At 49.0% G+C, this 16,622-nt stretch overlaps 1 protein-coding gene across 1 annotated transcript; it reads left to right on the top strand.

Moving 5' to 3' along the window:
• Nucleotides 1-408: 408 nt before the first annotated feature.
• Nucleotides 409-12,316, top strand: Cd2 (CD2 molecule). Its single transcript, XM_021158767.2, has 5 exons — nt 409-488; nt 598-906; nt 5,049-5,279; nt 8,373-8,492; nt 11,997-12,316. The coding sequence occupies exons 1-5, from the start codon at nt 434-436 to the stop codon at nt 12,314-12,316; spliced, it is 1,035 nt and encodes a 344-aa protein (XP_021014426.1). The 5' UTR covers nt 409-433.
• Nucleotides 12,317-16,622: the final 4,306 nt, after the last annotated feature.

Raw genomic sequence — 16,622 nt, forward strand, 5'->3', positions numbered from 1 at the left:
CTATTCCTATGAATTTGCCGGTGAGTCTACTTGGTCCTGTTGAAGGCAGCACAGCTGAGTGGACAGCTATGTTTAAGCCCTTGTTTACAAAAGGGTAGCTCTGACAACTGACCTCCCAGTTCCTCTTCTTCCTCTGGAGGGGTGCTAAAACCCAACACCCTAAGCTGTTTTTGTAAAGATTAAAATGTGACACAGACACCTATTTCGGCTAAGGAGGGCAGCAAATGCATGAGTCGTTTTGATAGGGTCTCGTCTCTCTCTCTCTCCTTCCCCATCTCTCCCTCTCCCTCTCCCTCTCCCTCTCCCCCTCCCCTACTGTGAACAGCAGGCATGAAAGACACGTGGTTCAGGTTGCTGGGTGTGGCTTCTGCCAGCCTCACCACAGTCCTGACAGAAAGAACTCAGAGTCACCCCTGGGAAAAGAACTCTAAAGATGAAATGTAAATTCCTGGGTAGCTTCTTTCTGCTCTTCAGCCTTTCCGGCAAAGGTAAGCATTTGTGCGGAGCTCTTCCGGAGACCTTGGAGTGGCCATTAGAGTCGAAGAGGGAGATCCTCCGTAGTCCCAAGATCTCAGAAACCATCTTACTTTTTTACAGGGGTGGACTGCAGAGACAATGAGGTCATCTGGGGTGTCTTGGGTCACGGCATCACCCTGAACATCCCCAACTTTCAAATGACTGATGATATTGATGAGGTGCGATGGGAAAGGAGGGGCACCCTGGTTGCAGAGTTTAAAAGGAAGGGGATACCTTATTCCCGACCAGAAACGTATGAGGTCTTAGCAAACGGATCCCTGAAGATAAAGAAGCCGATGATGAGAAATGACAGTGACACCTATGAAGTAATGGTGTATGGCACAAATGGGATGAGTACGCTGAAGAAGAAGCTGGACGTGAGGATTCTGGGTAAGTCTCCATTCCCTAAAGGTTTTCATTTTAGGACGGCTGCTATGTAGCCTTTCTGTAGCATCCCCATCCAATGTTACCTGTGTGGCCCACAATGAAGACTCCAGTGGGTGAGGGTGGCCCTCAAACCTGTCTGCCCTTCATTCTCTCTTTGGGTGGCTGTGGGGTTGTGCAAAGACTCCCAGGTTACAGACAGGCATTAATCAGAAAGAAGACAGGTTAGCAGAGAAAAGACATGGACATCCTTGGTGGCTGATGAAGCTGTAGCTAGACAGGATGTCAGAGGGTGCCTAGGAGCAGTGAGCCTCTTGTCTGGAGAGCTATGTTTAAGCCAGGGTAGGTGAGAGGGCACGATACTGAAGAGCAACAGGAGAAGACCAACCAGGAATCCTCTCCTGTGAAGCCAAGCAGGTGGTCTTAATCTTGGTAAGAACCAGCAAGTGAGCTGGAAGAAGTGACTGATGCCCAGGCTCCTGGCATGGAGTATGTGCTCCAGTGGGATCTCTAGCGTTCTAAGAGCTTCTAGTGAGAAGAGTTGTCATTGATAGTCATTGGCCTGGAGTAAAGGGTGCCGGGGAGATGAGGAAGGGTGCAAACATGCGGGTGTGGGAGTGAGGAGGACGTGAGGAAGCTTGGGTGGGTGAGAAAGAAGAGAACGAAGCCTGGGATGCCGCCGAAGCTGAAAGTCCAGGGACAAATGGGCAGCTCGCACCAATGGGTGAGAGGAGAAAGCCTGCCCTTGGCTTGCAGAGAAAGCTGAGAATGCCTTGTGCAGAATAGATCAGCCATTCAGGGAGCACACAAACATTCTCAGCTTCACACAGGAAATGTCACTACAGAAAGGGCTCCCCTCATCCCCCTGTGGGTGTCCTTCCTGTCTGATACTCAGCACCCGGGCCTAACACCAACCCCTCTCCAAGGCCCCCTGTTAGCTCCTCTGTATACAACCCTTTCCAGACCCTAATCCTGTAACTTTATCTAGAGAGAATGTTCCAGAAATGGGGTAGGAATGAGAACGACCACTCATCGTATTGAACCCTGTATAGCCTATTCTTGTACTCTATCACTGACACCTGGGGTGATCGTGGCTACTGGAGAGAAGTCAGGCGCTTGTTAGCTAGCCTGGTTTTCTTTGGCAATCCTGAGAACTTCAAATTACAAGCTTCTATTCACCTATAAGGAAACAGGCCTGGTCAGAAGTGGCCGTGTTCTCACTGTTAGACAGGAACAAAGTCAGGCCTTCCCTTGACAAGGATGGTGATATCCCAAACAAGCTCGTTGGTATATAATTCACATACCACACAGTTTGCCCGTTTACGGTGCGCAGTTCAACAGCTTTCTGCATAGTCACAGAGTTATGTGGCTGTCACCATAGGCAACATTTTCCTTACCCCCTAAAAGGAAACCCATACCCCTCAGACTAAAAGCGGTGGCTTCACTACTGTATGCAAATGCCAAGGTCACACAATATGCTGACTCAACTTGAGGGCCTGTCCCCACTATATACAACTATATATTACGCAGCATTGGAAAATTGTCCTCGGACCCACCCCAAACCTGATTACCCAGTGCAGGTTATGTATCACTTACTTAATGAGTTTGAGATTAGAAGTGTTTAGGATTTGGGGCTTTTTGAAGATTTCAAAATGTGTGTGTGTGTGTTTGCTATATCTTGGAGATGGAACCTAAATATAAACACAACATTCACCCATGCTTATATATACACATCATACACACTATTCAAGACTATTTAAAACAATATTTTAAATAGTATTATGTAGGAAACAAGGTCTCACAGCATGAGAATTTCCATGTGTGGTACTGAGTTGTGGCTTGACAGAGTTTGGAACGTATCAGATTTGTCTATTATCAGGATGTTCGTGAGGCCTATACTATCCAATGAGGGGTGTCGTGAGTTGTGAGTGTAATGGTGCCCTATGTGTTCCTAGATCTTACCTTCCCTTATCAGGCAGAACAGTTCAGGGTCCCTGGACTCCTGTGGGGGAGAGAAGCCTAAGATTAAGGAGTCATATCTAGCCGGGAAGTACTGGTCCATGACTTTAATCTCAGTTCTTGAGAGGCAAAGGCATGCAGATCTCTGTGAGTTAGGGTCCAGCCTGGTCTACAGAGCTAACTCCAGGACAACCAGGGTTACCCAGAGAAACTCTGTCTTGAAAAACCAAAGGGAGTGGGGGACAAAGGCATATCTAGGAGCGCCCTTCTCAAGCAGTCCAGGTCACTTTCAGAAAGCCATTTTACAGGGAAAATATCTACAGAAGGATGCTGGTTACTGTGTCTGCATGAGTTAAGTACAAGCGTGCATTTGAAAGCTTTAGCAGCTTAAGTAGGATTGCCACTTAAAATGTTGACAGAGATGTACATGTCCTGGTGCTCATGAAAAGAGGCCATAATGGTACAATTTCAGAGTAAAGGATTGAAGGTGGGTTATGAAGTCACGTGCTCCAGGGGCTGGGGACATAGTGCAGTGGTAGAACTTTTGCCTTAATGCCTGAGGCTATGGATTCAACCCTCAGCGAGCATAGCTCTCTGACTCCCAGGTTCATAATCCAGTTTTAATTTGAAAAAATATATTATGGGTTTATGCATAGAAAATATCCGATAAAGATATGCCTCAAAGTGTTAATCGTCCTGAGTAACAGAACTGTAGGTGATCTCCAACTGCCTTTAAAGCCTTTTAAACGTTGATCAGTGTTTCTTGAAATAATTGGATCTTACTATGAAGAAGGTTTTTCACTCTAGAAAGACAGGCAGTCTCTTGCCAGGCAGCCCTGAGACTACACGATGTGCTCTGCTGGATGGTGATACATCCCTCATCTCCTTATTCTGAGATACTCAGAATCTCAGGATGGAAAGGAAACTGCATTTCTGCATGCTTGTAGGTTGGGCAGAAATGGAATTAGACTCGGGAGGCCTATGGGGAAGACACTGTGGTCTGAAAGCTAGAGAGAGGGGAAATAGGAAAAATTCACTGTTGCCCTGCATGACGAATTCAGGTCTTCAGGTGGAGAATGGGGAGCTGGGCACTAGGTCTAATCTCACTAACGCCAAGGATGGGGTATTTCCCCCTGGGCTGTTAAGCAGGAGGGGTGTGGAGTTTGTAGTGTGAGTCTGAGACTAGTGACTTGTCCAGGGCTTGGCCACAGGTTGTCTGGTTTGAGACAGGTAGGAAGCCATTTTCCTGTTTTTTAAAGTTGAAGTCCTTCAAGGCCAGAAATTAACTCAGAACCTTGGGGCTAGGAACGGCAGCGTCCTTTCTGGCTTCCTGCTGGCTCCCCCCCAACCCCCACATGAAAACTCAGGAGGGCAGAGATGCTGTATAAACACACGTCACCATGCCTATTTTACTCATATCCTGTGTCTATTTACCAGAAATGGTTCTGTTCAAGATACTCTATGTCAATTCAATACAGTTATCAAAAGAACTTCAATATAATGTGTCGTAGTTGGTAGGATGCTTGCCTACTATGCAGGAATACCTGGGTTTGATCTACAGTACCACATGAAACCTGGCATGCTGGCACATACCTGTGTCCTAGCCCCTGGAGGTGGAGGCGGGGGGTGGGGGGAGGATCAGAATTTCAAGGCCATCCTCAGCTACTGAGTTTGAGACCAGCCTGAGCTATGTTGAAACGTTGTCGAAAAAACAAAAACAAAAACAAACCAAGCCAGGGCTGGAGGGATGGCTCCGTGGTTAAGAGCGCTGGCTGCTCTTTCAGAGGTCCTGACTTCAGTCCCCAGCAACCACATGGTGGTTCACAACCAGCTAAAACGTGATCTGATGCCCTCTTCTGGCATGCAGGTGTATGTGCAGATAGAGCACTCACACATAAAATAAATAAATCTTTATAAAAGAAAAACCAAAATAAAAGCAAGACTAGGACTTTTGAACTTCCCTGGTCCCAAACCAATTCAATTTTATTAGGCATATTTTTTAAGATTAAAGAAACAAACAAAAGCCCGGCCATTGTACATGGGACCATGGTTCCATAATCCCGGCTCTCAGGAGGTAGAGGCAGAAGGAAGATGACTTCTAAGCCAATAGGTCTACAGAGTGAGATCTGGTCTTAAAAAGAAAACAGTATCCAAAAATGTGCCTAACAGAAATCAGATGTTTCTTTTAGAGAGAGTCTCAAAGCCTGTGATCCACTGGGAATGCTCCAACACAACCGTGACCTGTGAGGTCTTGCAAGGGACAGATTTTGAACTAAAGCTGTATCAAGGGGAAAAACAACTCAATAGCCTCCCCCAGAAGAACATGAGTTACCAGTGGACCGACCTGAGAGCACCATTCAAGTGTGAGGCGATAAACAGGGTCAGCAAGGAGTCTAAGACGGAAGTTGTTAACTGTTCAGGTAAGGTGGAGTGAAGCAGGGCGGGGATGGGGTGGGGGGTGCAGGGTGGCCCACAGGCATAGGGGTAGCTTGCCGGCCTACAGCGCTACAGAACCTGAGCTGGGAGGCCAGTCTGGCAAAGGATCAGAAATGAAAAGACAATTATTTCTTCCTGGAACCTTTTGGGGAGGCAGGCTTCTGGCTACCCATTTTGGCAGTCCACTCACAGATGTGACCGCTTCAGGCAGGCTAGGAGCCTCTTCCAGAAGAAAGGATTGCAGGGTTGAAGAAGGTTCTTTGCAGGAAGGGACTCTGACTAGCCCAAGGTCCCTCTGCTAGCCGGTGGTCTGGATTCTGACGTCTCTTTAAAGGTTTCTTTTGGGCATCTGATATGGAGCAAGGTTTCAGAATGCCTGGGAGGCAGGGCAGGGGAGAGCCGAGCTGGAGAACAGAGAGGCACACCCTTCCTGCCACCAACCGGAGACCAGATCTGCACTGCAATGGCTCCAGTCAACCCTCAACACCAAAGGCCTGATTGATCTCCAGAGCCTGGAGCTCCCGGAAAGAATTTGGCTTTGTTTTGCTCCAGTTTGCTTTGCTTTTCGGGGAGAGTCTTGCTAAGTAGCTAGCCTAGGCTGGCTCCCAACTTGCAGCAAAGCTCCTGCCTTAGTCTCTTGCTGGGATTACAGATGTACATCCCCGTGCCCAGCACCCAGCAGCCGTATTTGAGGAGAAGGCTATCATAGTGCCCAAGTTCCAGCTTGGGATGTTTCAGTCAATCCGACTTGCGCTGGTATGACCCTAACAGAGCTCCCTCCCCTCAGTGGGCTCCATATGCTCTACAGAGAAAAACAGTACTGACATGAGAGCATCAGGTGGGAAGGAAGCCATGGGACTCACTCTGCCTCACTTGAGTGGGCCTTTGAGCTGCCTTACAATATGGCGGCTAGGTTCTCAGAGCAACCTGAAAGCAAGAGTCAGTGTTCCAGAGAGAAGTGACAGCCCTTTAGAACTTAATTTCCGTTACTCCTGTGCGTCACTTAAAGATAAGAGTGCAGCTCACATGTGCTCGGAGGAATCAGACGGCAGTGAAATGTGTGTGTGTGTGTGTGTGTGTGTGGCTGAAGGCACAGATGCAGAAGGATTTTATTACCCCCCACACCTTAGGTTCATGGATAGTCTCCCTCTTCTGCCTCCCTGCCCCCACCCTCTATTCCCCAATCACAAAGGCACGGGGGGGGGGGGGGGGCAGGGCAAAGCTGCCTCTCCAAGACTCCAAAAACGTTTTCCTCTTTCAGAAGGCCCTGAGTTAGAGACACCAGACTTAGTCAGTGAACCAACAAAGAACGGTCCCATCTATTGATCCTAGAAATTATTCATTGTTTATTTGAAATTCAAATTTAACTGGCTGTCTCGTATTTTATCTGGCAACCTCATGCTTCATATTTAGTGTAACTAGATCCCTCCAGAATAAAAATAAGTATTTATCAAGGAGGGCGAGGCCTTGGAAGGCGAGAATGCTAGGTTTGGGAGCAGGGGACCGTGCAGCTTCCTTAACCTGTAGTTCAGAGCAGAAGCTGAAACTAGACCAGGGAATGGCCATGAAGGAGAAAAGTGGGGGTTGAAAACTCCTCCCATTCTAAGGCCAAGGCAGGCAGGGATAAAGTGAGTGTGTGCTGAAGTGCCACGGGGAGGAAGCAGCTGGCCCTGGAGTAGTGCTCGCTCACATAAACATAGGCACAGTGTCTCCAAGAGGAGTGACGGGAAGAATGGTTGGAATGAGATGCTGCAAGGACCTATGACAGAGCTACAGCTACTGATGTCCCCACCAGGGACACCACCAGGCACCCAGAGTGCTACAATGGTTTAACCTCAGACCATACTGTGGAAGCCGCAAGCCTGCTTTCCAAGAGTGTCTGGGGAAGGGCTGGAGGTCCGCCTGAGGACCCGTAGGGAGGATCTGTTGGAGTCAGCTTGGACAGGACGCCTTGTCTGTCCACCCTGCTCACACTTGGGAGCTGACTCTGACATTCCAGGTCCTTGGCAAGTCAACAGGGCCTGAAGGTCCCTGAATTCATCCTTGAAGCAGCTTCAGGGGTTGCTGAGGGATGCCCCTGTGCAGACAGTGCCCAGAGAGGTTCTCAGCTCACAGGCAAGGACTGGCTGAGGGGAAGACTGGAGGGACAGAGGTAACAACCAACATCAACAGCTTGCTTTGATCTTCTGCCCTGCTTGGTGGACCTCCGGCTTGCCTGGGGCCCATCCCTGGTCAGGAGTGTTAACAGTCTTTGGCCTCTGTGAAGCTAGGCTCAGCTCCCGTTTCTTCTCCCCACCTTCCTTTGAGCCCCTGCTCCAGCTGCTCTCTCTAACTGCTATTGATTCACAAAGAACAGATGGTTTAGCCCCCCTCCTGGGAAACAGCTACCAGAAAACCCCCAGGGTAGAGAGTATAGCAAGAGCAAGACCTCACCTCTAGGTGTTGTTTTACAGTTTACAAAAGCACTTTTCCATCCATTATCTGATCTGACTTCTGACAGCTACTCTGTGATGTAAGGTGCATTGTTTCCATTTTACAAAGAAGGAAACAGACTCAGAGAAGTGTGGCGTCTTACCAAAGGTCACACAGCTCTTACCTGGAAGAGCTAAACTAAGCCTATTGCCCTGCGCAACCACGGCACTGTTTTCCTCTGTTATTCTTCCCTGTTCTGGCAGAAGAAGGGATCAGAACGGCATATGCCACTGCTAACTGTTGAGTATCTAGGCGGCTTTCCTGAACCCAGGAGGAGTTTGGGAGGAAGAAGAGCTGAACACTGAGGTTGGGGGATGCTTCACTTGGGGGAAAGGTCCCATGAGACCTCAGGCAACTCATCCTCCGTCTCTAGAACTTGGATGCTCTTTTCCTCAGTGGGGGATGGGGTGAGATGGGCAGGCACTGCTCCTCAGCCCTTGCAGATTTAAGTAGCACTCCAGGCCCCAGAAGCTCAGCCTCAAGGAGGCGGAAAACCCCGTGGAACTCTTTCATCTGTTTGATGTAGGAGGCTGGGGCCTGGGCCATAGAAATGAAGGGACCACTCTGCCCAAGACCTTTCCCTTAGCCATATTTTCTTCTTGCAGAGAAAGGTCTGTACCTCTATGTCACAGTGGGGGCCGGTGCAGGACTCCTCTTGGTGTTCTCAGTGGCGCTCTTGATTTTCTGTATCTGCAAGAGGAAAAAACGGAGCAGGAGGAGAAAAGGTAAGCACACCCACCCCTTTATCACTGTAGGCTGCAGTGAAATCCCCATGGGACCGTCCCTCCTCGAGTCTGCGAAGGGAAGAAAGGGATGGGCAGAATCAAACAGCTGGGTTGGAACCAGAGCTTCTGGGTGGCTCTGTTATGTGCTCAGATTGATTTCTGAGGGACAGTTCTCAGGGGTAACATCAAAGGACCCTTGAGAAGCTGCAGCCAGGTTGTATACCTTCCCAGAATCCACCACGTGAGGCTGCTTTGGTGAAAGCCAAAGTGTGGAGATCCCTGAATCGTCCACAAACTTTCATAAGGAGAGAGAGATTCCCACCCAAATCCCATGTCTGTGTCTTGGCCTTGGATGCCTCAAAGGTGCGTTCAGGGCCGAGCTCTTAGGAATATGGATAAAACTATCTCCAGCCAGGAGCCACTGGGAGTGGGTCAGTGCAGGGTGCTCAGTGTGTGTGAGGCTGTGAATTTGATTCCCAGAGCTGCAAGAAAATAAAGCCCAAATGAGGGTGATTGGTGGCCCTTTGTTTCCCGGTTGGATGTTTAGGAAGTGAGGTGTTCAGGCTGGGAGTATGGCTACCTTGATGCAGACTTGTCCTGCAGCCTACAAAGCAGAAAGTAGTTGTGGTGATCCTAAGCAGGGAGCCGACCACCCAAGGGACAATATGTTAGGGACTATGTTCAGGTGTGTAACCGCGGATGCTGGGGTAAGGGCAGTCTTTAGTTGGTTACATGCTAGTGGGTGGACATGTCCCTGGGGTCCTGAGAAATCTCAGACTCACACAGGGCTGGGTCCCGTCCCTGCAGGTCTCCATCACCCGAGTGATGTTCAAATACTGACTTCCAGCACAGCCCATAGGCAGGGTCTGCCCATACCCCACAATGCTGGCCCCTGGCCTGGAGCCCAGTAGGTTTGGCTTCCTTCTTCACAACTCATTTCTCAGTGTTGCCCCATCCTCCTTCAGGCCAGCATCCTCATCTGTCATCTCACATACCACTTCCCCCACCTGGGGCTGGGGACATCATTCTCTCTGCACCTTTCATGTCTGGGAACATCATTCCCAGGTTTCCATCCAGTACAGCTTAGTGGCTTGCAGAGACCTTGACACTGGCTCCCTTATCTCTGTGCTCTGCTCATACTGTCTCCATCTCTCCTTATAAGGCCCATGAACACTGCCCAGGGGTCAGACACATTCCTCCAAAGTGGACCTCAGGTGTCACCCAACACATGTCAACCTCTGCCACCACCAGACTGGGAAGAGAAAAATGACAATAGCTCACGTGAATAAAGTGGCCTGTTCCAGGGACAAAGTTCAGTTTTTTCAATGTAAGGTAGACATTTGCACAGATAAAGACGCTAGCTATCACCCCAGATCATACAGCCCATAGGCCAAAGCATGACTAGGCTGAGGCAAAACCCCTAGTCCTTGAATTTCTAGGCAGTTTTATCTTGTTCTTACATAACTCCTCTTTAAATTGGACATCTATGGGCCTGGCTTTCCTCACCTGCATCTATAACCCAAACTGAGCCATCAAGAGATGGTCTTACAAGAAAGAAAAAGAACCGAAAGGCTCCTGGAACAGATGTTTAGGCAGTGGTAGACCTTGCTGGAGAGGTTGTACTGGGGTCCTATGCTCCTGCTCTTAAGAGGTGGGTGGCATAGGTCATAGCAAGTGTATGGCTTCCCCAGAGCAAGATTGCTGCCCAACTCAGTGTAAGGGCTCAGTGTCTGGTCACACCTCTCACCCTCTCACTTCTCACATGGTTCTTTGCACCTTCTGGTGGTCCCCCACCTTGGTGGAGGCTGACACTGTGATGTACTGTTTGGCTCTGTCACTCACGAAGGACAGTGTTGCTGCCTGAGTCATTACTGAGGCATAGCAATGGGCCTAACACATAGAACACGAGAGAAAGCACAGGAGGGAAAAAAAAATGCCACAAACAGAAGAGCCAGCAGAGAGCCAAGGGAGCATGCCACTGTGCAAGAAGGACCACCTGCTGGTCTGTGTCTAGGACCCAGGATTAGGGTCAAAGTCTCACCTATACCCTTCCAAACACCGCAGGCACTTCTGGGACACCGAACATGGCATAAAGGACATGTTCTATCTTTTGAGTGTCTTTTTATGTATGTGCTTAGAGCTCGCAGGTCACTCAGGTGTCAAAACCACCTTGTTTGCCTTTGAGGCTTTGTGTTCATAGTGCATTTACAGTAGTTACAGTAGCCAGTGTATCACCTGGGGTCCATATGTCAGCCCTCTGGTGATGCGGAGACATGCTTTTCAAGACACATGTTCTAAAAGGTTACAGGCAACCATTCATTTACCCCGCAGAGAAGCTCCTCCTGGCTCCTTGAGGAAGGCTAAGGCACAGGGAGTGGAATACCAAGAATGTGCCCTGAAGGAGCCCAGCAGTGGCTCCAGGCTTCTGGCAGCTGCCTGTTCCCACAGATTTCCTGGGTGGCTTAAAAACAGTGTAAGAAGATCGACACAGTCTCAGGCTTGTCTTCCTGGACAGAAGCCACACAAAGCAGAAAATCCCCAAGCGTGGGGAAAGGAACCATTTTTCCCACGAAAGCCCAAGAGATGGGTCTTGCTTATGAATTTTGGAAGAGCTAGCCCATTTCTCAGGGCGAGATTGTCCCTTAGAGGGCACTCCAGGTTCCTTTCAGAATGTGGCTTGTGTGACAATCAAATTGAGCAAAAGGCAGACCTACTGTAGAGACTTCACAGAAGGCGTATAGTCTCTGATGCCCTTCATGACCACTCAGACCTGGGTTCAGTGGGCTCGGGCCCTGAGGGTTGTTGCTTAGCAACCTTGCTGATTATCTCTGGCAGCATCCAGCTACAACTCCCAGATGCAATACTCACTCCACACTCTAGAGCCTTAAGTACAAAGCTCTCCACCCAGGTGTCTTCTTCCCTCACATTTTTGAGTTCTAAAGAGGCCTAGGGTCTTAGGGTATCTATGGGCAACGTTTCTCTCTCCCCTGACACACCCAGAACTTGAAGAGGGTGGGAGTAACTTCTCTTTCCTTTTCATATCTCCTGAAGCAGCTGGTTTGATGCCTATCACATGAAGCGTGTTCAGTGGCCGCATCGTGGGGCTGGGGAGGCAGCTCTATTACTAAAGTGCTTATTTTTCAAACATGAGGACTGAAGTAGACTCGTCAGACCCACATAAAACGAGCAAGGTGGTACTTGCAACCCCAGAGCAGTGGCAGGTGGATTCCCTGGGCCTAGCTGGGCTTCTTGATAAGTTGCAGAGCAAACAGAGACAGACAGACAGAGAGAGAGAGAGAGAGAGAGAGAGAGAGAGAGAGAGAGAGAGAATATGAATCTCAAAAAGAAGAAAAGTAGACAGTGCCTAAGAAATGGCATCAGAGATTATCCCTTGGCACACACATACATGCTTATCTACATATGTACTCACACACACATTTGCACACCCGTGTTATATTGTTCATTATTGTCAGAATGAGTTCTTAAAACATCTTGCCATTACAGATGAAGAGCTGGAGATAAAAACTTCCAGAACAAGCACTGTGGAAAGGGGCCCGAAGCCGCACTCAACCCCAGCCGCCGCAGCAGCACAGAATCCAGTGGTGCTCCAAGCTCCTCCTCCACCTGGCCATCACCTCCAAACACCCGGCCATCGTCCCTTGCCTCCAAGCCACCGTACCCGTGAGCACCAGCAGAAGAAGAGACCTCCTCCATCAGGCACACAGATTCACCAGCAGAAAGGCCCTCCTTTACCCAGACCCCGAGTTCAGCCAAAACCTCCCTGTGGGAGTGGAGAAGGTGTTTCACTGCCGCCCCCTAATTAAGAAGGCAGAGTCCATCATTTCCAATAAAAAGCTGTGTGGATTTATCTTCTTCAGGTGAGCTTGCTCACTCTTCCGTCTAGTGTTTAATGGAAGTAGGACCCAAGTGCTTCCCAAGACTTGCAGGACAAAGTGGTGTCTTTTAATTCAGCTACACAGTCACTTGGTCTGGCCTCTGGAATCTGAGACCTCTTCTTAGATCTTTCATGGCAGAAACACAGAAACCACAAACATGTGCACATAAGGTTGTTGGACAAGCAGCATAAAGGCCTCACCTTCCTCTCAGGTCCTCTACCCATGTGAGCTACCACATGACTGCTGGCTCATGTCCTACAGACAGCTACCTGAGCAGAGGTTCTTGAGTCCCCCAGGTGCCTCAATGGACACTGGTCACTTCCCTTGAGCAGGGGTAAAATAAAAATTTAACCCTGCTTATTTTGGAAAGGAGACCAGGAAGGAATAGGAAGCTGCAAAAATGGGAAAGAGGCTGGTTGGGATGACAATATCAAATCTGGTCCACTCGGGCCACTCGATTGATCTTAGGAGTCATCACCTGAATGACCAGAACCGACACCTGTGTATCAGCTGCAAAGGGGTCCCAGCATCTTGTGTAGACACCTTTGTACACACACTTTAACAACAGGTGCCCCATGGACACTCAGTTTCTTGACCATTCAAATGGGCTCACAATGGTCTGTAGCATTATTAGTGTAAAGAGGGAGTCTCTATAGATACTGGAGATACCAAGAACCCATCAGGTAACATCCAGAGGGCAGGATAATACGCCTCTGGCTCCATTCCTGAGTTCTGTAAGTGACCCTCATGAACAGGGCAGAGCAGTCTCACTAGCAGTATGGTAGACCCACCCTGGAGAGGCTGAGGTTGGGGGAGGTGTTCAGTTAAAATTGGAAACTCATCTACCAGAGGCACCTGCTTTACAACATAGGGCACACTTGTGGCCCGCTCTGCCCACTTCTTGTCTTCTTAGGCTGGTAAGCCTGGGTAAGAGCTGGCAGGAAGCTCTGAGAGTAAACCACAAAGACTGACTATACTAAGGACTTCCTGTGGGGGCTCAGTTATGTTTTCCTTTCAATCTGGTGCCTTTTGTTTAGAACCCAGTCAATGACTTAGGTCAAAGACAAACTAAGTTCTATGCCCCATTCCCTTTTCTTTTCAAAACAGGGGTTTCTCTGTGTAGCCCTGGCTGTCCTCGAACTAGCTCTGTAGACCAGGCTGGCCTAGAAGTCACAGAGATCCACCTGACTCTGCCTGTCGAGTGCTGGGATTAAAGGTGTTCACCACCACCACCTAGCCATGCCCCACACCTTTCGAAATGTTCAAACATTAGTTCCAGTTACACAGGATCTACCCAGGCAGGAGAAGAGCAGATGGTCTCTGACTTGAGGATTTCACCTCTGTCTCAGTCCCAAGCAATGGGATCCTGGCCCATTGGTCAGGCCATCCTGATACAATAGCTTCTCTACCTCCATCCCTTCAGAAAGCCTTCTTTCTTTTCCATCCTCTTGCCCTGCCTTTCTTCTACTGTTCTGTAACATTTTGTATGGCACAGGACACATCTAGCATGCGATGTTTGGTCCTTTATGACAGTCCCTTTATTCATTTGATAGTCATTGAACTCTGCTGTGAATCTGTGTTAGAATCTAGAAGAAGGCACTAAAAGCAAAAGGAACAATGACATCTGTGTATCTAGGCAGCTCAAGAGGCAAGGCAGGCAGTGGGCCAACGACAACACAAATGGAGCCTGTATTGGCAAACACAGATCAGAGGCAAGCCAGGGAGCTCAAGAAAAGGCAGACCAAGGACTGGGTCACTAAACTGGGGTGGCATGAGAGCTTCTGAGAGGAGGTGACATCTGAGTTGAGCTGTAACGGGCTAGAACAGCTAAGGTAAGAGATGCTAATAGACTGGAAGCAAGGATGCAGAGTTACCCACGGCGAGGAAAGGGCTGCTGCTGACATCGGTTCCGTAGTCCTTTCCAACTGTCTTGTTTTGCCAAACTGCAAGGTCGCATGAACTTTTCCTGGGAGATGTAAACATCTGCTTTCTCCAGACAGGTCAACAGCAACAGACCACAGCACAGCTCCATCGAAGTCTTACTTAGTAAACTAGTGAGTTTATCAGGTCTACTTACAGAGCATGAGTGAGGGATTACTCACAGGAGGAGCATGAGTAACTCCAAAGAGGCCACATTACTGAAAATCTCACTGTACCATAGAAGAGGATTTCTCCATAGCTGCATAGATAAGCCCCCTTCAACCACTCTTCTTTTCTGGAGACTTGTAGCTTGGCAGAACTATACACAGATGGGAGGGTGGTGCAGAAGGGTGTGGCTGAGATTCCAAGAGAGACCCCGATAACTCTGACCACTCTTCCTTCTATAAGAGGAGGTCAATCAATAGTAGTGGAAATAACCTGTATTGTTTTGGGGTCCTCTCTGACCAACAACTTTAGGGAGGTAGCTCATCTCTGGGCCTGGCCGTTTCCATTAGTAACCTCTGCTTTTTGGAATATCTCTTTTCAACCAAACAGGATTCCTTTTGCTCATTCTTTTTTTTTTTTTTTTTTTTTTTTTTTTTTTGGTTTTTCGAGACAGGGTTTCTCTGTATAGCTCTGGCTGTCCTGGAACTCACTTTGTAGACCAGGCTGGCCTCGAACTCAGACATCCGCCTGCCTCTGCCTCCCGAGTGCTGGGATTAAAGGCGTGCGCCACCACGCCCGGCTACCTTTTGCTCATTCTTTAACCATTGCTGTAACATCGACAGGCATAGGCTGTTGGGACGTTCTCTCAATCATCTTAATGAGTATCATCTATGCCTACCTCAACCATAAGGCTCCTAAGAGTGCCACAACGATGCCTGGCCCATGTGTCTTTGTGAACTGTGAACTGGTTTCCCATCCTTGTTCCCTTAAGTGCACCTGTTGTCTTTCAGATGATATTTCTAAATGTGTAAAATACTTGGAAGCCGACGTCATAGCATCTATGTAACGAATCATTCTTAGAAAGGGTGGCAGGATCTCTGAAGACTATCACCATCCGTTCCAAGAAGTGTCTCAGGAGACAACAGCTAAAGAGAGAGCAAAGGGTGGGACTGGTGAGGTTCGTACAGCACCAACAGATTTTGTTGTCTCTGAAAAGGTCATTGCTGGAGACAGGGTCTTGGGATGGAAGGCACTACCCTAGGTCGTTCACCACCGTTTCTATGAGCGATTAAGCGTCTTCATCCTGGTGAACCTCATGGGGATCTACAGGCATCTCCTCCACTGCTATGGGCATCTCCTCCACTGCTACGGACATCTCAGAGCTAGTACAAACTGGTTGGCTTAGCCCACAGTCAAGAAGGGGAGGCTTTGGCATATATCTACCGGGTACTCCCTTTCCTTTTAGCCCCTCACACCTCCTACCGCCACCCCCAGCTATATGAAAAGGCAAACCTCCACCTCCACCTCATCTCATCCTTTATCCAATTTGCTCTGCAAGTCAGATGTTAGGGGAGAATAGCACCCACACATCTCTTTCATATTGCGAGTCATCCCTTACATGGCCAGATCATCTGGATATACGGCCCAGCCTACACTGTGTGTCTTAGCTCCCATAGCAAAGGCGATGCAACGGTCTGGCAGCTTCCACAGGCTCCTCCTTCAGGTTTTCTCTTGTAAGGGACTAAAGTGCATTCTCAGGGCTATCAGCCATTCTCAGGATGTCCCTGTTCTTTCTAGGATGGCCGCGTTCGTCAAAGAGGCATACCATCTGCAGTGGCTTGAACGAGAATGGCTCCCATAGGCTCATATTTGCAAGCTTAGTCCCCACTTGGTGAGCTGTTTGGAAGGATTAGGAGGTGTGGCCTTGCTGGAGAAGGTGTGTCCTGGGGGTGGGCTTTGAAGTTTCAAAAGCCTGCTACAGATCTTGTCTCTGTCTGTCTGTCTGTCTGTCTGTCCCTCCCTCTCCATCCCTCCCTCCTCCTTCTCCTTCCTTTCTCCTTCTCCTCTGTCTCCTCCCCCTCCTCCTCCTTCTTCCTCTCTGTCTCTGTCTCCCTCTGTCTCTCTGTCTCTGTCTCTGTCTGTCTCTGTCTGTCTCTCTCTCTGCCTGCTGCCTCAGGACCAGGATGTAAAGCTCTTCTTCAGCATCCTACCAGCCTGTGTGCTGCCCTGTTTCACACCATGATTATAAGGGAGCAAGCTTCAGAAACTGTCAGCAAGCTCCCAGTCAAATGCTTTCCTCTATAAGGGTTGCCTTGGTCATAGTGTCTCTTCACAGCAATGGACACTAACTAACGCACCACCCCATTAA

Source organism: Mus caroli, unplaced genomic scaffold (assembly GCF_978045245.1).
Source record: "Mus caroli unplaced genomic scaffold, Mus_caroli_1 scaffold_3, whole genome shotgun sequence".
In the NCBI taxonomy this organism is placed as follows: Eukaryota; Metazoa; Chordata; class Mammalia; order Rodentia; family Muridae; genus Mus; species Mus caroli.